This window comes from Episyrphus balteatus, chromosome 1 (genome assembly GCF_945859705.1).
Source record: "Episyrphus balteatus chromosome 1, idEpiBalt1.1, whole genome shotgun sequence".
In the NCBI taxonomy this organism is placed as follows: Eukaryota; Metazoa; Arthropoda; class Insecta; order Diptera; family Syrphidae; genus Episyrphus; species Episyrphus balteatus.
Window position 1 is genome coordinate 160,181,785 of NC_079134.1, and position 22,800 is coordinate 160,204,584.

Below are 22,800 nucleotides of genomic sequence, written 5' to 3' on the forward strand. Positions count from 1 at the left end.
TCCAAACATCTGGTGAGTATAGTTGACTAAGTCGACTCATCGTTGTGTTCCCTCTCTCTAGAAATACAGGGGCGGTCTTAAAAGTTAATGATATAGGTGATATTGCTAAGGTTTTTTTTAGGAAGAAATAAAATTTCTTACTCAATAATATGAAAAATAATCGTTTGTTTCCAATTCAAAGATTGTTTTTCTAACGCTTTAATGATGTACGAAATAAAAAATCTAGTACAATCCGTACAAAATTAAAAATCTACTACAATCCATGTTTTATGAAATATTTCGATTTCTAATTGGAAGCGTTCCTTTGAAGATGGTAGACAACTCATGAGTACAAATCTAGTACTACCAACCAACACATCCTATTTTCTGGACCAGAAGATTATGTATTTATTGTAGTACTAGATCTACTCATGATTAGACTATAACTTCCAAAGGAAATTGACTAACTTCTCATATTTATATTCTTTTAAAAAGGAATACAGGAGAAAAGGAGCCCTTCATTTATTTAGCCCTGGCTAGTTATAGTATAAGATTCCACCCCGTCAATCTATTTGATATGTTGTTAGGAGAGAACTCAGACAAGTATACACCAGTCACTAGGGATTATATGATTACAAATTGCATACATTTGTAGAGCATGGCATACGTTTATAAGGATTTTTCTTAAAGTTAAAAAAAAAAAAACAAACACAAAAGAGTGAGTGCTTTGCAGCTTCTTCAACTTTTATTTTGACTCATCATAAAGAGAACAAAGTTAAGAGCTGTGTGAGTGGGTGCAGTGGTTCATTCAATTTTCTAGAGAAAATCCACTTTCCTTTATAAATTCATGAAGTTTGCCAACATTTCTAGTTTTCGCATTGAAATAGCTTAAAAAAAAAACTTTTTCTTATCGAAAGGAAATCAAATCAAACATACCCAAAGTTGCATTTTGCACATTTTTATATTTTATCGATTTTCAATGAAAGTTCTCAAAATTTGATATTAAAGAAAAGCCATGATTCATAGTGTTTTTTCTTTTTTTAAGGGTCTGACTACTTAAGGGACTGTTTGTTTTCAAATTAATATTTCATCCAGAGTTCGTAATTATACAAATAAAAATGAGTGACAGTTCCTCTACAGCTCATATTATCATGAAACTACTACATTTTAGCAAACTCATTATCGAGCAACTGAAATTTTTTGAATAAATATGCAAATGACTTTTGGGACGTGATGTAAATTATTCAAAAATAAAAATACAAAACTGACAGAAGAGAACAGAGAAATGACGTTATTAAAGTTTTTTTTTTTTGTATATTTTATTTGAAGGTATCTACATGTGTACATTATTATCATTAATAAATTAAATGTTATTATTCACAGTTATCACTCTTGCTTCGCATGAAATATTATTTATAAAAAAAAAAGAGATGAAAATTATCAGACTCATGATGACGGAAATGTCAGTGGGTATCTATTTATGTTTCTTTCATTATAAATTGCAAATTTGCGGGGAGATGATATCATGCAATTATCATACGCAAAATTTTAAGAATACAGTTAAGCAAACATAACTTTATTATAATAGTATGAGAGTTAAAGTTTAAAAGTTAGTTTTAAAAAAATCAATACAATCTGCACTATGTTTGAAATGCTGTCACTATGTATTATCAGCTGTCAAAAAAAATTAAGATAAATTGACAAATTGACTATGATATTTTTAAAATCTTGACTTTTAGTTTTGAAAAGACTTTGATTTAAGAAAAATTTTTTTAGAAAAATAATTTAACTTTTCTAGAAGGATTACGAAACTTTTGTTTTACGTACTTACTCTTCAGCTTCTATAAGGTATTACAGAAGCTACAATATTACTTCGGTAAAACTTCGGTAAGAGTTTTTTACTTCACGAAACGAAGAACGTTGCATAAATTTAAGGATTTGAAAAAAAAATGTCCTTGCATAAGATCTTTGGAAAGCTATTTATAAAAGTCTTATCGAAGTTATTCAAAAATAACGAAAATTTGAAATATTTTCATTTAAAATTAATTAGGTAATCAAACATATAATAAAAAAAATAGTGATTTAATTTTCGTTAAAAATTCTTAAGGTGCTTACAAAAAACTTTTTCGAGTTCCCTGCTTTATTAATATTCTATAAGCTAATTTAACGAAGTAAGCAAAGTTCGCTTAAAACTCTTTAAACTCTTCATGTTATTCTGTTATTGAAATTTTGCAAATCGGTTTTGATTAAAGCTTGAAGGCTTATAAGAGCTTGAACCTATGAGATTTTAATTTATTCTACTGCTCTGTTATAAAACTTTTAGAAAATAGTTAAACTTATTTTCTAGAAAACTCTGCCTCATTGAGCTTCCATATGCTTACTTACCGAAGTTTTATCGAAGTTTGGCAAGACTTCTATAAACACTTTTAACAACTTTATACAAGCGATTAACGGCATTTAGGCTGGAGTTACGAATTCTAAAGCGATCTGAGATCTGACATTCTTTTTTAATAAGTGCGAAGTCCTATAGAATAAATTAAGAAAGGCATTATGATTAAATTAAGAAGTCATTGATTAAATACCAATTGAAGAATAATAAAAGAATGAATTAAAAGTAGTTATACCGAATGAATTCTCTTGTGTGGTACTACTACAAGTTCTTGAGTCCTTATATTTTATGATAAGTTTTAAGGATCAATAAATTGATTTCATGTCATCGTCTCTTTTGAACTAGAAATCATGACATAAAAAAAAACTATTCAATCTTGAAATGTCTTAATAAAAAATATTTAAACAAATCTCATAAAGACGAATAGATTGATATTTTCGTCTTCATAACTCATAAAATTTTCTCAAACAAGAAAAAAAAAAAACTTCAACCTTCTTCCAAAAACAAGAAAATTACCCGAACGTATTTTTTTTTCTATATAATCAATCATCCTTATAACAAAACCATACTCCTGTTAAACTTTCATATATCGACAATTTGATCTGTGAACGGTAATAAAACAAAAAAAAACACACACACACGTTTATAGGTATGTGAAAATGTGTGTGAAACGTTATCCTCTCTTGTTCCACAATGATGTCCTTCCTTATACCTATATTCGTGTCCTTCGGATAAACGTTTTACAAGGGAGATATGCCAAAAGTTCATAATATCAATCTTTTTAACTTTATGACTTTTTCGTGAGATGCTTCACGATTAAGGACATTTGAGTATTTTGCAGAGGAATTTTTAACTTACATATATACGTTACGTATACGGAAACTGGAACGAGCATAAATCGATATTGATGTGGTGCAATCGAGTAGAAAGAAGACTTGTCTAGAGTACAGCATAGGTAGGGTAGATACGGGCAATTTAGAGTTTATTAATAGCTCCCATTTGGTTGTAAAAATTTCGCTTAAAAAAAAATAGGTCGAGTAGGAAATGTCAAAAATCCACTCTCTCTATATAGCCCAGGTAATGTAGTGATTTATGTGGGTTTGCTAACGTGCTTAAACGTAGGTACGCGAATCTTTTATTAAACCCATTAAATGCCTTTAGGTGTGAGAAGAAGTATAAAAGCAGCTTTATAGGAGTATTTTTTTTTTAATAAATCCACACACGTGTATGGTTTTGTTTGAAGCGCCCATAGCACTCTCATTAACTGCGTCATGCATTACAGTAATGTCAATAGGATAAAATGCCAATGGCGCTATGAAGGCTATAAACTATTTTTATACTTTATACTCTCTTCATGATTGTAATTAATTAGGTGACTCTGTCGGAGATAGAATAATGTAAATATATCACACTAGCCTTAGCCTAGCATTATTATTTGTTCACGCAGTGAAAGTTTTAATAGAGACGACACATAAAGATATTTACACACAAATAGGTATTATAACCTTTGCACAATTTATTCGCACAAGCTCTTCAAAGCCAACGAGCAATTAGGTTTTTTTGTTTTCTATATGTAAATAATGGTCAGGTCACTTCATGGTGAGATGTATAATGTAGAACTGCCAGATCCAGAGTGTGCCCACAAAAACAATGTTGACTCTTTTAATTAATGCATTTTGCATGAAACGCCTTCGCAGTTTTACTTTCGTTGCGGGTATGCGGGCTAATCCGTATTTGCATTTCGAAATAGAATTTTGAAAAGTTTTTTTTTTTAACTCGTGTTTGGTTTGGTAAAAAAAAAAGTTTTTGAACAACCAGCAGGGAATTTGTTATAGATTATAATATTCTTTTTTATATAATAAATATAAATAAATACATACATAGTAGGATTGTAAATAAAAAATGGTAAAAAAACATGTTTGGCATTGGAATTAGGATGTCAAAATAAATCAATATTTGGGGGTCCAGGATATAACAACACATGACATTATGTTTTGTTTGGTAATGACAATTTTTTCAAGTAAATCGGTTGAATTATTATTTTGTTTGTTTAACTTAAATTAATACGAATGGATGATTTTGCACAATGTTGTTATTAATTTTACTCAGGAAGGCAATTTTCACTTGTTGTGTTGAAATTCATACAAAACACATTTTTTTTATACACAAACGCGTTCCTGGAAAACTATGATTTTACAAAAAAAATAAATACTTTTTGTGTTCTTTGTTATTTGGGTTTAATCATTATTTTTCCGGTTCAATTGAAATATTTTTTTTTCCATAGAAATTTAAACAAATTTAAATATTTGGCCTTGCAGTTTGTCATTATTTTCGTGAGGGAATTATCCATAAATTAACTCCATAAGCATGTTTTTCGTTATACCTATTTTGATATCGGAGTTAACTCACAGTTTACTCATTAAATTGGCTTATTGATAAAGCCCCATTTTTTTCATTGAATCGAAAAACCACCATTTAATGGCAACAAGGAATCATACTGATGTCGGAGTTAGCCACGAGTTAAGACGGGTAATACTCAGTGCTAACGCATTAAAGTTGATGAGTTAATGAATGAATGAAAAAATAAATACGCTTCTGCAATATAGATTAAAATTAAGAACGACACCGCCAACAATGCTTTGAATGAAGTGTTTGACATTGGAAAATTATCTACAGTTTACGCTTAATTTTAATTTCAAATGATTAACAAACCACAGTTAAAGCAGTTTTAAATTCGCGTTAACTCTGCTCTTTAAAATTGACTTGGGCCTTGTTCGGCAGCAGTTATAAAACTTTGGTAAGGTTTGGCGAGAGAGAGAGAGAGAGGATAGAGAGAGAGAGAGAGAGAGAGAGAGAGAGAGAGAGAGAGAGAACAGACAGAGACAGAGAGAGAGAGAGAGAACAGACAGAGACAGAGAGAGAAAGAAAGAGATTTCCATTCTTCTAGATCTTACCCGTCATGATCAGTTGACATTAAAATTCCTTGAGATTATTTGGTATGGAAATTATTGCTGCACTGTTAAGGTCAATACAAGACCACCACCAGCACTTGTTTGGATCAGAAATTGTAGGATCTTAATAAAAATTGGTCATGTGCAAAGCTCAAAGTGGTTAAGAATTAAGTATCTCATAAAAATGTATATCTTGAGGTTAAAGCTTCGATAAGACTTCTTTAAATATTTCCCAGTTACTTATTTTCATATAGAATCAACAATAATTCCGTTAATAGCTTTTATAAAGTTGTTAAAAGTGTCAATTGAAATCTCGTTAAACTTCGATAAGACTCCGGTAAGTAAGCATATGGAAACTCAACGAGGCAGAGCTTTCTAAAAAAATTTCAAACAATAACTATGATAAGATTTTTATAAACAGCTTCCCAATGAAATTATAAAAGGGCATTTTTTCAAATCCTTAAACTAATGCAAATTTCTTCATTTCGTGTAATAAAAAACTCTTACCGAAGTTTTAGTAAGAAGTAATATTGTTGTTTCTGTAATAATTTATAGAAGCTGAAGAATAAGTACGTAAAACAATAGTTTCGTACTTCTTTTAAAAATGTTGAAGTATTTTTCTAAAAAAAATGTTTCTTAAATCAAAGTCTTTTCAAAACTAAAATTGATACTTTAAAAATTTCATTGTAAATTTGTTAAGATTCTTGTAATTTTATAAAGCTGAATTATATAAATTTTTTTGACAGCTGATAATAAACGTAGAATGCTTCAACGTCTTCTGCTTATATTTTTGCATGGAATCTCATAGTTACGAGCACAGATCGTATGCTTTTTCGTTTACCAAAAATAAGCTGGCAAGCACGCTTTAAAAATGTGTTTTCATCGCCCTTCTTGTTGTTTTTCTTACATACGTCTACGTCCTCATTTCTTTAGAAATTACCTACAAAAACTGTACCTCTAAAAAAAGTCAACGATATGAAACTATGGATGTCCTTGATGAAGTAACAAGAGTAAAAATGAAAAAAAAAATTGTTCTGTTTTAAAGTTATTGGCGGTTAGTCTATTTGCCCCTGGAGCACACTGTCCCGGTTACCCCTACTTTATTGTTGCGATCTTCACATTTTTTTTTATAAATGCTCCGGCGTTTTTGTTAAATACTTATGTCAAATCGCCTTACAGAATGAATTTCCTCAGTTAAACTCAAACATTTGAAACACTATTTGAAGCATTCAACAAGTTGATATTCGTGTAAATGTTTTATAAGGTATCTGTACATTTGAGAGTAAAAAAGCTACGAATTGTCGTCAAACTCCCTGACAACTGAGACTGAACTTATCCTTAAAGAAATATTTCCTCCAATTCTAAAACTTGACTAATTTGTTCTGGTATTTCAATATATAGAGTTATTTCATGAAACTCAAAGTAGAATACAAAGACAAAAAGTAAACCAATGAAGCAAAATATAAAAAAAATATCATCAAAACACAAGAAATGTCCGCACTTGTTTTTGCAAAAGAAGAACAAAAAATTAATCAAGTCCAACTTTTTCTTATTCCCGTAGTACTCGTATACTGCAAAAGAATTTAATTTCTATGCGGAAGTGAAGTACTAAGCCAAGCAATAAATTAAAGGATTTTTGTTCCTTTATTTCAAATTTCAATTTCCTTTTGAAAAAGCTGCTTTAAAATATCAACTCTCTATTTCTATCTCTTTCTGCATTTCCTTTAGCTGACATAAGGACAAAATGTATATATAATGCAACAACAGAGAGTATGGAAGGAAGTTTGCAAAAGAGATGAAATATAAAATTAATTTTGCTCCTTAATCGTGTTGGAACCATTCATCAGTCTTATAGAAGAAGAAGAACTGTGTCGCATACTAAATTAAAAACCTCACAGCCCACAACAACCCAACGAAAATAATCCCCTCCTTAAAAAACCTCATTTTGTGTTGAAGTTAAATGACACGAATCCTCGCTACATTATACACTTCTTAATTCAACCTACAAATAACTATTCCTTGTTTGCTGCCGCAACGAGGTCAGAATAAATGAAAAGCACCATATTAAGTTCATAATATTCAATGACATAGTAGTGTGAAAGTATTCATAAAAATACAAAAAAATACAAAAAATGACGGAGGTGATATTATGAAAGCTTCCCGGGGCAAGATAGTGTAAAATGAATTCAAATTTATTCAATCAAAAATTGTGCAGTAGTTAAGTGCAAGTAAGGTACAAATGTACTTAAAAACATATCATCACATTTTTTATGCATTTTTGAGGACGTGAGTACTTTTGATTTTTTTGTTATAAGTCAAGAATTCACATGGTAGGGTTTGCTTTTTTACTTGCGATATAGGTACTATAGGGCAAGTTTAGGATTCGTAAAAAAAATCGAACTCGAGATAACAATTTTACGTGACATTACGATGATGGAGAATGCCAAAAAAGTGGGTCCGGCAATTCTGTCTGTCTGTCTGTCTGTCTGTCTGTCTGTCTGTCTGTAAGAACCCCGAGCTACAGCCTAAACTACTGAAGCGATTTTCTTCAAACTTGGTAGTTAACAGTTTTGGGTGATTCCCTAGAGGAGAAATTGAATTTTTTTTTTTAGGACCAAAACTAACGGTACCTGTCATATAACGGAAACAGAAAAGTTGATTTATTTCAAAAACCGCTCTAACGATTTTGATTAAAAATTTTATGCTTACTGTAATTGATAAGAGCCGCCTTTGATAATACAAAAAATATTTTTTGTACCGTTATTAACGGTACCTGCCATAGAACGGTTTTTTGGATTTATGAATATCTCATAAACGACAAAACAGGTTTCGACCAAATTTTTAATACAGAAACGTTTAAACAATCATTATTTAAAAAAATTTTTAATTTTTCAAAAAACACATTTTTGGATTTTTAAAAAATCTTTCAAAATTTTTTTTTGAAAAATCAATTTTTTGGAAACGGGTTGGTGAAAAATTTTGAAATTTCGTTTTTATGTGTAAATTAATTATTTATTCAAAATTGCATATCAATTTTTTTTTTGACAAATGTTAGGAAATTTTAATATATAAAAAATTAATTTTTTAAAAAACGGCTCTAACGATTTTCGAAATTTTTTTTCTAAAAATTCCTTTTTATACTAGAAATAAAATGGCATACTTAGTTTTTTGTAAAAGAGCATTTAAAACGGTATTTAATTATTTATAAAAATAGATTTTATTTTTTTGCACCACTAACGAAATTCAGTGAAAATATCAAATTTTAATTTTTCCCTTATTTTGTTCAATTGAAAACTTTAACATTAGAGTAACTTTTACCATAAGAGCAAGTACGTGCGACCCCAGTCGTGCAATTTATTTTATTACAGAAAGGTGTTTTTTTTGTTTGTGTTGTGTTTTGAAAGGAAAATGACATTAGAGTGTATTTGAATTGAATTTTATGTTTGAGATTTTATGAAAGGATTTTATTATAATTGAAAAAATCATTTAACATTTCTATATCATAAATATGTGGAACAAATTACTTTTAAAAATAAGACCATTTGTGGATTTTTATAGCCAGAGAATATTAATCAAATCCTTACTTTAATTTTTTCTATCACAACAAAAGTTTAAATATACTTAAATCAAGAATTTTATTTTTGATGAAGTTTTGCATGAATAAAATAAAATCTGTAAAACATACTGGGATGAAGCATAGTTCCTGTGATGTTTTGCATACAAATTTGTGATAAGTACCTACCAAAGCAAACCGTGATACTTACGTGAACAGTCTGTGATACATACCTGCTATAATACGAGGCGTGCGACATTTACCAAATACTTCTAGCAGTGATATGTCTAAGACCAATATGTTATTTGCAGAGTAAATAGATTGATTCATCATATTTAATGAAGTAATTTGTGATATTTACCAAAAAACATCCATGATACGTATCAAAAATCTGTGATATTTACCAAAATACTCGTCGAAATTGTTTGTGATATATGCTAGAGCAATTCGAACTACAAAACAGTAGTTCTCTGTGATATTAACCGAAGAAATATGTGATATTTATTGGTGAGCAGTCATACATACGAGAACAGTCTGTGATACATACTTACCGTGCTAAATACCATGCGAATATCATATTTATTGAAGAAATACGTGATATTTACCAAAAAATACATATCAAAAATCCGTGATATTTACCTAAATACTCGTCGAAATTATTTGTGATATATGATAGAGCAATTTGAATTAGAAAACAGTACTTATCCGTGATATTTACCGAAAAAATATGTGATATTTATTGGTGATCAGTAATACATATGATAACAGTACTTACCGTGCTAAATATCATGCGAATATCATGTTTATTGAAGAAATACGTGATATTTACCAAGAAATACATATCGGAAATCCGTAATGCTTATTAAAACACTCATCAAAATTTTTTGTGATTTATACTTATTAAAACACTCATCAAAATTCTTTGTGATATTATGCTTGAACAATTCGAATTTAAAAACAGTAGTTCTCTGTGATATTTACCGAAGAAATATGTGATATTTATTGGTGATCAATAATACATACGATAACAGTACTAACCGTGCTAAATACCATTCGAATATCATGTTTGTTAAAGAAATACGTGATATTTACCAAAAAATACGTATCGGAAATCCGTGATATTTATTAAAATACTCGTCAAAATTTTTTGTGATATATGCTAACGCAATTCGAATTACAAACAGTAGTTTTCCATGATATACTTACCAAAAAAAATATTTGATATTTATCGGTGAGCAGTAATACATTCGAGAACAGTCTGTGATATATACTTACCGTGATAAATACCATGCGACTGCATGTTAACCAGACCAATGCGTGATATTATCGTCATACTTAAAGAAGTTATCATGTATTATTTACCAGAAAAAGACATATCGGAGATGTTTGTGATAAATATCATTGCATTCCGTGATATTTACTGAAATTGTCAGTGAAGCGTAACGGAATTGATCCGTAATATGCTCGACCAATTTGTGATACAAATGGAGGTTCTCTGTGATATTTGCAGGAGAAATATGTGATAGTAGCCCGTGATACTTGCGGCAAAAGTCTTTGATATATATATGCAGAGATATAATTCAGATTAAGGTACTACCGTGATTTATACCAGTCCAATGCGTGATATTAAGCGAAGTTATCTGTTTTTTATTGGAGTAATTCGTTATAATTCAAATTAAAAGTTCAATTGACATTTAGTCCAAATGCGTTTCGCCCAGATATGATAGTCCGCTCATCGGTAAAATGCTGTCATACCCTTACTAAGACGCAAAATTTTGGTCTTATAAAAACCCCATCCTGAATAGACTGTAAATTTTAATGTTTTAGAGGAAGATGGTTACATTCTTTGCACCTAAAATAAAAGTTATACTTAAAATAAAAAAAGCACTGCTTATGTGTGGTGTCTTTTCAAGAGTTTATTTAAGTTAAATCAACACTTCCAAAATGTATCACCAAATCCACTTTATCTCTCAAAATATAAAATATAAATAGCTATGACCTCTAAAAGTGACTTTAAAGCCTATAGAAATTATTGCTCATAAAAGTTAAACGAAAAACTTGAAATGCCAAAAAGATTTGAATTTTATTATCATTTAAAGTTTTCCATTAAAATCCATTAAAAAAAGCCCTTAAAAATTCCCTACATTAAATTTCATTCATTCTTCATGAAAACATAAAAAAAAGTTACGTATACGCCACAGGTGCCAAATTCCTTGAAATTCTGGTTATTCTTTAAAAAAGTTTTTTTTTTTATTAATAAACCTAACTTTTTAACAAAACCTCCAGTTTTATCCAACACAACACACAAAAAAATATCAATAAATTGAAAAAAAAGAACCTTAATAAAAATATTCCACGGTATGGATTTTGGTTTTGGTAAAGGTTACAACATTTTTTGATATGCTTCATCAGCTTCAGCACCAACATATATAATATATATAATATATATATTTTGCGAATATATAAATTTTCGCAGAAAAGAAGCTTTACATTATTGTACGCATCACAGTTCAAAGAATCCATAAAACGCATCTGAACCGTATTTCGTATAACGCAAAAATGTTACATTGTGTTATTTAAATCAAAATAAATATACATTATATTGCAATCGAATTTTGTTTTCAATCAATAAATTCGGAGAAAAAATGATTATGAAGCCTATATTGAACGTAACACGTTAAAGCTTTTGGGTGTGAGTTATTGATATGAAAATGTATAAATCAAGGAATTTAAGGATTTTGTCTATTTCCTCTTAATATTGCACAAGTAAAGAGTTTTCAATTTACGAATGTAATTGGATACTAGCAACCTAATACACACCCTTATTCGATGGCCATCATTTCCGGTCTAGACGTGTTATGATGAAAAATTACATCACAAAATTTCATGTAATTGAAACATTGACAAAGTCATTTAATGGATTTTGTGAAATTGACATTTCTACCTGCATAATTTAAATGAACGAATGAGAAGCATTTAAGGTTTAATGTTATTATTGTGTAACCACTTAATTTGTTTATTATAATGGTCAATTCTAAAAAATTAGATAAGTAAATAAAATTATTTTGTACGCAATTCGTCCACAGAAGACTTTGAACTTGTAGAAGTAAAAATAATCTGGTTTCAGTTAGATTTGAGTCCTTATGAACTAAGCTCTTTAACGCGAACGGTTTTCGAGATATTTAAGCCTGATTACTGTGTAGTACTTTCTTTTTTTGACTTGCTATGGCGGGCGTAGCAAAAAAGAGGTTTCTACCTAGTTTTTTATGAATTTAAGTATGTATGTTCTCTCATAACTTCTAAACTACTGCTCATCATTAGGTAAATGAGGTATCGTTTGAAGCGTCTTCCTTGTCCACTAGTTATAGGCTAGGAAGCATTATCTAATATGGTGCTCACTGGAGGCAATTAAGGAAAGTTAACGGAATGTTCTTTCTTTCATTTTCGAAATATTTTGGTTAATATTGTATCTAGCAAGACATCGTTTAAGACCTCAGTCGTTTCCAGAATCTGTCAAAATCTTCCTTAAATTTTTTTAATTGAATTCATATTAAGCTAACACTCAATATTTTCCGCTTCTGCACATCCTCTTAAACTATTTTCTTTTAAATTAAATTGAACCTTTTATTTCCTCTGCAAGTTTTTCTATCCTGAAAACACCACCTATTAATTCTTTGTAATGTGTTTGATCCAATTGAACCTCTTTTAACACCAATTGAATTACACAAAGACTAAACGAATAACCAATTGTTCAAGCCTTAGCCACAAACAATCCATATCGTTTCGTTAGTTGCTGGAAAATCCAATACGTCAGAATGGATGCAGGCAACAATTGATATTAAATTTGCCAAAAAGCCAAATCGAATTTACTAAAGCTGTTCACCCGTACGAGAGTACGTGTTCTCCAATGCGGACATTGATTGCTAAATTTTCCCAATAGAGGGATTCATTCAATCCTGCACCAGATGTTGGATGGCATGGTACTGCTATTTGTTCGGATCGAGAGAAAGTATAGTTTATGTGAAAATAGAGAAATTTGGTGCCGTTCGCCAGATGTTTTGTTAGAAGTTCTTTTTTTTTTTTTTTTTGGTTTAATCCTTTTTGGAAACTGATTATTTAAAGTGAAGACGAAATAAATTTCAATAAAGCAAGTCCTTTTAAGATCAAATAGAGTGAAGTTGTATAAATTGTTTGAATATTAAATCATTAAATTCTTCCAGGCATCACTTGAAAAACTGTCATTTTAATTTAATTCAATACTATTAATCATAAGCTCTTGTTCAACCAAGCCATCAGCATCAGCAGCCTCCATCTTTCACTCTAATTAGTTAACTCTTCTTGTCTCCCATTTCGCACGAAGAGTAAATAATTAAATATTTCCATTCCTTTTGATTTATTAATAATAATTAACTTCGATTGCGTGCTTCAAAAGGTAGTTGTGGTTGGCATCACTGTGCGCGAGGCATTTTGTCATAATTGGAAACTTTTTATCACTCTGGATGTGACATTCTGAAACAATAATCATAATCAAATTGTGTCTTCTAAATAAAAATGTCATTGCAAACAATAAATAAATTTAAAAAATCCCTCACGTTGGGCGCCATTTAATTAATCAATTTTTCATACTCTTTATATTTCCAGTGTATGAGAGCTTATGTGGAATTTGAAATATCAGAAGGAGCTTATGACATATCATGTCCCGATGCACAATGCCCATCCCAAGGTGTTGTTGCATTGAATGAAATCGATAAGCTGACATCACAAAATCTTATGAAGAAACATCATCGATATCGATTAAATCGAGGTAAGTTGTTGTTTTTTTTTTTCAATTTTATATTTAAATCTATTTTTTTTCTTGCTTTCATTGCAAATGACAGGGGTCAAAACTTTGATAGGGTATATTTTTCATAGTAGGTAGATTTTTCTTTTTTGATACTTTTCCTCCTCTTTGTTGCTTATATAGCAAGCAGGGGGCGGACATTTTAATTTAATTCAAATTGATTCTATATGTGCACGTCTTGATGGTTTGCGAGTCATGAGTATTAATTAAATCAAGAGAATGGCGGTGGTACTATCTGTAAAGTCGATCAATCAATTCATTCTCTTGACATTGAGTTACAACAAATGTAATTATATACTTAAAATACATACATAAATGTTCATTGTATAAAAGGCGCTTATAAGAGTTAATTGATTGAAAGTAGGTTTCACATTTGAGATGATAAAATGTGGGTAGGACATCAAATATTTTAATAGAAATTTAACTTGGCAAGACAAACATCTTTTGGTTGTATAAAGGAAAGTCTTTTGTGTCTTTAGATACCTTTGCGATAGATTGTTGTAAGCTAATAATTTTTCAATAAACAGTTATGCTTAAATTAAACTATTCAATGTAGAAGTATGTAGGTGTACGTATTTATTTGATTTTATCAAATTTGAAATGGTTAATTTTGTTATTTTTATTCTTCGAAAAGGTCCGCTCAAATATAAGCTAGCTTAGTGATGTGAGCACACTGAGCACAACTTAAAATCAACTAAAACCAAGTTAATTCAACTATTTTTCGGAATGATTTTGCATCGCTAGTTTAATATGGTTTGCCGTTATAAAACATCCTTAAAGTTGTTTCAACTTTGAAAAAAGCATAAATTTAAATAAAAAATGCAATATGCTAAAGTCCGACAAAAATTAAAAATTTCTTTACGTCGTTGTTGCAATTTTGTTTTGAAGATGTTTCATGTTAGATTTTCCAACTCAAAATCATTGTTGCATACATTAAATTTTACGTTGCGTTTTTTTCTCTCAGTGCAGTGACCTGAACCAAGCGATAGTGAGCTTTTGGAATCATCTGATCATAAAGTGCATTTGCATTTGTATTCTTTTATGTAAGCAAAACTCACCAATTACTTGAACACGGCCATTTTAAATGAGACTTTCATATAATTTATCGATAACTTAAGCGAAATCATGTTTGCCTCCTTTGTATAAAGGTTCAGGCTTGAAAATTTGATGATGCAAGTTAAAGTTGAGTTCAACTGAACTTAAAGCTTTAACAGAATCGATGCTACCAAAAAAGAGTAAGTATTCATTATACTTAACATGCCTTACCGAAGCCTTTTCAAAGCGTAAGCCGAACGCACTTTGATGTTCAAATAATAACGTTAATGAATTCCTAACTAGTCATCTTTTGTAAGCTCATTAATAGATGGTTTTTGCAGAAATATTTAAACCGTGGTTCCAAATTTAAAATGGTTGTACTCTTGAAGCCTCCGGGTTTAAGATTCTTATAGTAAAATATCCAAGTAAAGGATTCTACCAGAGTTGAATCATAGCTTAACCATCACAATCGGTGAGTTAAAAACTTAAACTCAAAATGACGAACGTTTACAATTTCTTTCTGAAGACAGATGTATCCGTTTGCTTACTTCTTCAAAAAACATGAACGAATCGGAGAGCTATAACGACTTTTCATGAGTTAATTTTTGCCGTATGGCAAAGCTTTTCAGTATAAAGCGACTAGTGTGAACTTAAACCGCAGGTGCCTAAAGCGATAATGTCCATATAGGAGTCCTTGTTGACATTAGCCGTGACAATCGGTGAGTTAAAAACTTAAACTCAAAATGACGAACGTTTACAATTTCTTTCTGAAGACAGATGTATCCGTTTGCTTACTTCTTCAAAAAACATGAACGAATCGGAGAGCTATAACGACTTTTCATGAGTTAATTTTTGCCGTATGGCAAAGCTTTTCAGTATAAAGCGACTAGTGTGAACTTAAACCGCAGGTGCCTAAAGCGATAATGTCCATATAGGAGTCCTTGTTGACATTAGCCGTGCGGCATATTGTGCGGCAAAAATCGATTCGTTAAAGGCATTACAGTCGAAGCATATTCTAAAAGTTAAAAAAATTTTTATTGAAAAAAAAGCATCCTTAGCCTTCTCCTTACACGAGATCTGCTTATGACAGACACAATTTCTTCCAGTTGTCTAATTTCTCTACAGTATAGAAATAAATATAATATGTTCATATTCCACCGTGGCATATCAAAAAAAATTAACTTGAATATTTGAGTTAGTTTGTATTTGAATTCTGATCATGTAGGTTTTGGTGTATTCAATTTTCAGGTCTAATTTCTTTGAGATCTTAAGGATCTTTTGCTACTCTTAGGGGAATACCTTAAGCACTCACTTTGAATAAATTCAATAATTCGCTAGGTGCCGTTGGTGATGATTGGTTCGCATCCAAAGTAATATTTAAGCTGCGTTCACGTTATGTTGAGCAACACGGTTTTTTTTTAACTTTTTGACCAGCTTGCTACTCGTCTACACTCTCAGTTAAGTTTGGACGTGTTGTTGTTCATGTCAGTGAAATGTCATTTCTTAGCAATGGCGTAACTAGCCCTTTGGGGGCCCTGTATCCACATTTTCTTGGAAGCCCCGTCATCTCCTAGACTTGGATACAGCCTTAAGCCTTAACAACGCATTGGTACGAAAAGTGAAAATTTCCAAACGCATTTTTATATAGTTTTCCGGACTGTTTTGCACAAAATTTGAAGTAACCCAGACCGAAATGCAATGCTGAAACCTCGGATTTGCAGCTAAATTAGTTTTCTACAAAATCGGGAATGTAAGCGATTCATTTCGGTCTAGGTTACTTCAAAATCTGCAAAAAAAAATTTAAATTTAGCAAAATGCTAAAATCCTTGTTAAATTTAACCCATCGAAATATGTATGTAAACGTTGACTTTAAAGTAAGATTCTGGATTTGAAATTCTTATTTAATTACTTCTGTCAACTCATCAAAAGAGCGCTTCGTTATGATCCTGCTTTTATTTCTGAAAACATGTCTCACTTCCATGAGAAATTTTTAATGAGAAATGTCTCTAGATAAATGTCTCTAGATAAATGTCTCTAGATAAATGTCGCTAGATAAATGTCTCTAGATAAATGTCTCTAGATAAATGTCTCTAGATAAATGTCGCTAGATAAATGACGCTAGATAAATGTCTCTAGATAAATGTCGATAGATAAATGTCTCTATAGATAAATGTGGATAGATAAATGTGGATAGATAAATGTCGCTAAATAAATTTCGCTAGATAAATGTCGCTAGATAAATGTCTCTAGATAAATGTCGCTAGATAAATGTCCCTAGATAAATGTCTCTAGATAAATGTCGCTAGATAAATGTCTCTAGATAAATGTCGCTAGATAAATGTCTCTAGATAAATGTCTCTAGATAAATGTCTCTAGATAAATGTCGCTAGATAAATGTCTCTAGATAAATGTCGCTAGATAAATGTCTCTAGATAAATGTCTCTAGATAAATGTCTCTAGATAAATGTCGCTAGATAAATGACGCTAGATAAATGTCTCTAGATAAATGTCGATAGATAAATGTCGATAGATAAAAGTCGCTAGCTAAATGTCGCTAGATAAATGTCTCTAGATAAATGTCGATAGATAAATGTCTCTAAATAAATGTGGATAGATAAATGTGGATAGATAAATGTGGATAGATAAATGTGGATAGATAAATGTCGATAGATGTGTGGCATGATTCTGGAGGGTGGACCCTCCAGAACTTTTTTATTTATATTTTTTTATTTATAAGCCTACTTCCGATACGATAATCGGAAATAGGCTAAAATTTATTTGGGGTAATTTGACCCCCCAATACCCCTCCTCTATTAATCAAGTTTTATTTGAGGTTTATAGATTAATGTGAATTTTTTTATAAACGTCTTGTGCTCTGGTCTCATGGGGGCCCCTATAATTCGGGGGCCCTGTTACATTGATACAGCTGATACAGCACCAGCTACGCCTCTGTTTCTTAGTTTAACTGCCATTTGACTGTGAACAAGATGGAACTTTCGCAACATTCTTTGATCTTTCCCCATTTCAATTATGTTGCGTTCAGGTCAACAAAAGTTGAACAGCGCTATTGATCAACACGTCTTCATTTACTCCACTTTGTTGATCAACTCTGTTGATCATCACTAATCAACATAATGTGCACGCAGCTTCAAATCTTTCACTGAGGATTGTTTAAGGTTTTCCTATCGATAAATTGTATAGAAACGTCAAAATATTTGTATGTTATCGAATAAAACAAATATTATCACTAAACACTAACCCCTTCATTTGGAGGTGATAAAATACACATGAGTACTTTAACTAATTATTTTCGATAGATAGAACTTTCGAGGAAATCAATACAATTTGCATTGATGTCGAAGTTGAATTTTTGAACTTTGTAAGCTTATAAGTTCTAGGTGGTTTAATCGAACCAAATGTTTTATATTTTGTTGAAATGGTCTTAATGTCTTCTATCCAAAACTGTTAGAATATCTAAAATGGGTAAAAACTTGACAATTTTGTCAATGGGTGAAGGAGTGAAGGTTCGAAAAACAGTTTTTTGCCCTAACTCCAGATTTTTGGGGTGTTAGGGAGTTTTTAAATCAGTGCGACTAGCTCTACAAGACCTTGCCTGCTCAGAAGAATAAATTGCTTTACAGATGTCTCTTTAACTTCTGTTGAGCTTTATAGAAGCAAAATAATAGTTAGCTATTAGTAGAGGTGCATATACACGAGACGTTTAAGTTGAAAAGCAAATCAAACAAAAACGTTCAAACATTTGAACCTTCAAGGAAGTAGGCTTGCAAGAGGATTGTGCCACCTTCTCACACTAACTACGGATATGAGTTTGAAAGATTAAGCACATGTTAGTTCCTTGAGTCTCAGAACTTAATTGAATGGTTGCAGGTTTAAGTGATTTATATTGGAATTTTTAGTGATAGTGTAAAAAAGTGCATCAAGCGCTCATATAAGGAGTCTCATAATTTAAGTTTTTCTTTCGAAATTTGTGATCATGAATTTAGAGTGGACGAAACCACGAATATTATGTTAAATAGCCTCATAAGTTAAGTAGTTATAAGCGTTAAAAAATACCGACCTTAAGAGCCCTAAAAGTTTTTTAAGATCATTTTTGTGATTTTTTAAATTTAAAATTTGAAAACGCATTTAATTTCATTTTTTTTTTTTTTGTGTTTTGTCTATTTAACAGAAATAGAATTGGACAAATTCCGCACTTGGTGTCCAAGAGCTGGTTGTGAGACTGTATGTTTGGTTGGTTGTACATCTGATTCGGCGCTGGCACCATCATCTTCGTCAAACGAAGATAAAGACAATGCAATCCTACAAGCTGCGCTATGTCCGGTTCAATGTCCTTCCTGCAAGGATGAATTTTGTTCCGGTTGTAAAAAACCGGTAAGTTAACAAAAATCATCATTCATAACCTTAATATAATAAATCATCATCTTTTTAAATTTAGTGGCATCCAAACATGTCCTGTGATGAAAACAATCGGCGATTGGCAGCCGATGGCCAAGATGATATTGGCATACCATTTGATAATGATTTAATTAAATGCTGTCCAATGTGTGCTGTTCCTATTGAAAAGGACGAAGGCTGTGCCCAAATGATGTGTAAACGTTGCAAACATGTCTTCTGTTGGTATTGTCTAGCTAGTTTAGACGTAAGTTAAAAAAAACCTCAATTTTATCTATAAACCAAATCATCTAAATGATTATTTCTGATTTTATAGGACGACTTTCTTCTACGTCATTATGACAAGGGACCATGTAAAAATAAATTGGGACATTCCCGAGCTTCTGTGGTATGGCACAGAGCTCAAGTGATCGGCATCTTTGCTGGTTTTGGCATTTTACTGCTAGTGGCATCACCATTATTGCTATTGGCAGCACCATGTATTATTTGTTGCAAATGTCGCATTTGTAGTGGCGGCAATAAGATGGAAGAAGGCGAAGGTGATATGGAAGAAGCTACAGCGCTTCAAAGGTAACATTTTTAGTTTATATTCTTATTTTAACATTTTTTAAAACTGTTTTTCTTGTCATTTTAGCTAATATCCACCATCAGCGCCATCTAGTAATACATCAATTCAAAAAAAGAAGAATTGCAACACTAAACACAAAGTTGGCAAAAGAGAATCCGAAAATATGTATATGTATTATTAAGTGCTTATTTTTGCAAGCTCATATAGGATTGAAGAGTTTAAAATATAAAAATATCGAGGTTTAGCAAAACACGTCACTAAACAGGAGACAACAAAAAATTTATCAATGCAAGCCACAACGAAAAACAAAAAACAAAATTTAGTCACATTTAAGAAATTATTTTGCGAATTATAAATGCAACAACAATTAATCTTAAAAAAAAAACTAAATTCAAAATTCTCATCAAACATTTTGTATAAATTATAGAAGTAATTGCTCCGATAAGAAAAGATAATTTGACATTTCCATACAAATTATCGATAACAAAAAATGATAATGTCGAGTCTGGCAGCACTGATTGTATCAGCGCTAAGAAATTTTCTGGACTTAACTAAAGTCTGTAAGATATAAAAGTAAGCTGTTGTTGCATTTTACACATACAAAATTATTAACCACGATGTAATGTAATGTTTTTTATTTTCAAGAAAAATCCTATAAGAAATTACAAAAAAATACGCCTTTATTAGACGTGTATGTACAAAAATTGCATACTCAAAAATAAAACAAAAACATAAACACATCCATTATGAACTTAATTTTATTAAATTTGAAACTTTTAAGATTAAATTTTTATTCTTTCTCAATTAAAAAAAAATAAATTTAAATAATATATAATTAAATTTTAGATAGTTTCTTATTTAAATCAAGTATACTTATAATATAAACAAAAACCACTTTTTTCTTAAAGTTTTAATAAATTAGATTGGGTTGCAAAATATTGTATCTATAGATATTAGATAAATACATCATATTTATACATTTAACTAAATTGTGATATTTACAGTGATTCGATTTAAAACAGATTGAAAAAAATAAAAAAAAAAAAAAAATAAATTCGTACAGTTAATGACGAAGAAGATTTAAAATTGAGATAGAAAAATAATTTTAAAGAGTGCAACAAGTTTTAGTAAAAAATAAAAAAAAAAATAAATTATAAAAGTAACAAAATAATATTAATCTTGTTTGTTTTTTATTTTTTTTTAATACACACATAGAAAAAAAAAATGGTAAGGAGAACAAAAAAATATATGAGTCCAAGTCCATCCTTTCTTTTTACATTTAACAAATTGTAGATAAAAAACTTTTATTAAATTATAGGTATATTATAAAGAAGTAGATTTTTTTTAAATTAATAGTAACTTAAATAAAGAAAAAACACTTAGAAAATAACATTTTAATATGTAAATCATTGTACACGAAAGAAAAAAAATTAAATGTTTGCATTTTTTGTGAAGAAATGCTTTTATGATCTAGGTAGGATATCCACACAAAACACACATTGGAAGTGTTGAATGTTTTTATTATTATTATTTTTTTTTTCTGCAATCATAATTAAAATAAATTATGATCTACATATATAATAAATTAATACTTATAATTATAATTTAATTTAAAATAAAAACAAAAAAAAAATATTTATGTAAATTTAGAAAATATATACTATCTATACTGAACCATAATATAAAATAAAATAATTGTTTGCATATTTAACATGAAAAAAAAATGCTATAACTATTCTTATTGTATATATGTATTATGTATAATTATTATTAATATACATAATTATATATATTTAAATATATCGTCATGAAAGTAATATATATATAAAAAATTCATACGCTCTTATGCGGAAAAAAATTCAAATAAAAAATTTAAAACATACACAAATTGTTTTAATAGCTTTTTTTTGTCGGAAATTTAAACAAGCAAGTAGGTAAGTTGGTTTGCAAATAATCTTGCAATGCAAGTGATGAACACAGTTACGGGCATAAATGCGCCATCATACTTTAATAATGTAGGTACTGATAGTTTCTATTGAACAAAGTATAACAATTGCCGGTACAGATATTTTAGCAGCTCGTCTTTCATTTGAATTTTTACGATGTTCACTTCATAAGTCACATCACTCAACTTTCATATTCTTCAAGGGCATACTTACCGTCTTTAGCAAGGAGTGAAAAATGTCAACAGATTAACTTACCTTAAAATTTCTATATAATTTCCCTGAGGAAATTACAAAAAAACCATTAATCAAATAGTTTAGCAGCATAATTTTCATACAATTACAAAAATTTACAACTTACGTTTTCAAACTATGTATCGAAAACCGTGAAATAACGCTGAGCGAAATAATTCGGCGTTATTTCACTTCACTAAAGCGAAATAACGCCGAATTTCAACATTCGAAAAAAATTTCAACATTCGGAAAAATTTCTATGTAACCACCTGCAGTCAGTTTGGTATTGAAATGTCATATTCTTGGCACAGGGACATAAGGCCCATGGAATAACAGCCACTATTTATTTGTGGGGCTTACGTCCCGCTTGAGTGAGACATAAGTTCCAAATTAAATGTGGTTACCACAATTATGATTTGTTTTACTTTTTTTTAAGTCAATTCATATCTACATGATAAGTATAAAAAAATTAGACAAAAAGTATCAAAGTTATTTCGGCGAAAACTGTATATGCAAACGCTAAACAACGCTACACAATGCTACTCTGCGACTCAAGTCGCCGACTTTAGTTGCCGACTTTAGTCGCCGTCTTGAGTCGACTAAAGTCGGCGACTAAAGTCAGCGAATAAAATATAGCGACTCAAGTCGGCGACTCAAGTCGGCGACTTAAGTTGGCCACTCAAGTCGGTGACTAAAGTCTGCGACTAAAGTCGGTGACTAAAGTCTGCGACTAAAGTCGGTGACTAAAGTCTTCGACTGAAGTCGGCTACTAAAGTCGGCGACTAAAGTCTGTGACTAAAGTCGGCGACTAAAGTCGGCGACTAAAGTCTGCGACTAAATTCGGCGACTCAAGTTGGCGACTCAAATCGGCGACTAAAGTCGGCGACTCAAGTCG

General features: G+C 30.5%; 1 protein-coding gene across 4 annotated transcripts in view; it reads left to right on the plus strand.

Annotated features, from left to right (window-relative positions):
* Positions 1-20,301, plus strand: part of LOC129907123 (probable serine/threonine-protein kinase DDB_G0282963) — a 165,180-nt gene extending 144,879 nt beyond the window's left edge. For 3 of the 4 annotated variants that reach the window (XM_055983191.1, XM_055983193.1, XM_055983194.1), the window contains 4 exons: positions 13,514-13,676; positions 18,937-19,139; positions 19,204-19,407; positions 19,477-19,763. In XM_055983191.1, coding sequence (XP_055839166.1) covers positions 13,514-13,676; positions 18,937-19,139; positions 19,204-19,407; positions 19,477-19,734 — 828 coding nt within the window. In that variant the 3' untranslated portion in view covers positions 19,735-19,763. Of the gene's footprint in view, positions 1-13,513; positions 13,677-18,936; positions 19,140-19,203; positions 19,408-19,476; positions 19,764-19,794 lie in introns of those variants that run through there. The other variant, XM_055983192.1, reaches the window with a different exon arrangement.
* The last annotated feature ends 2,499 nt before the right edge of the window (positions 20,302-22,800 follow it).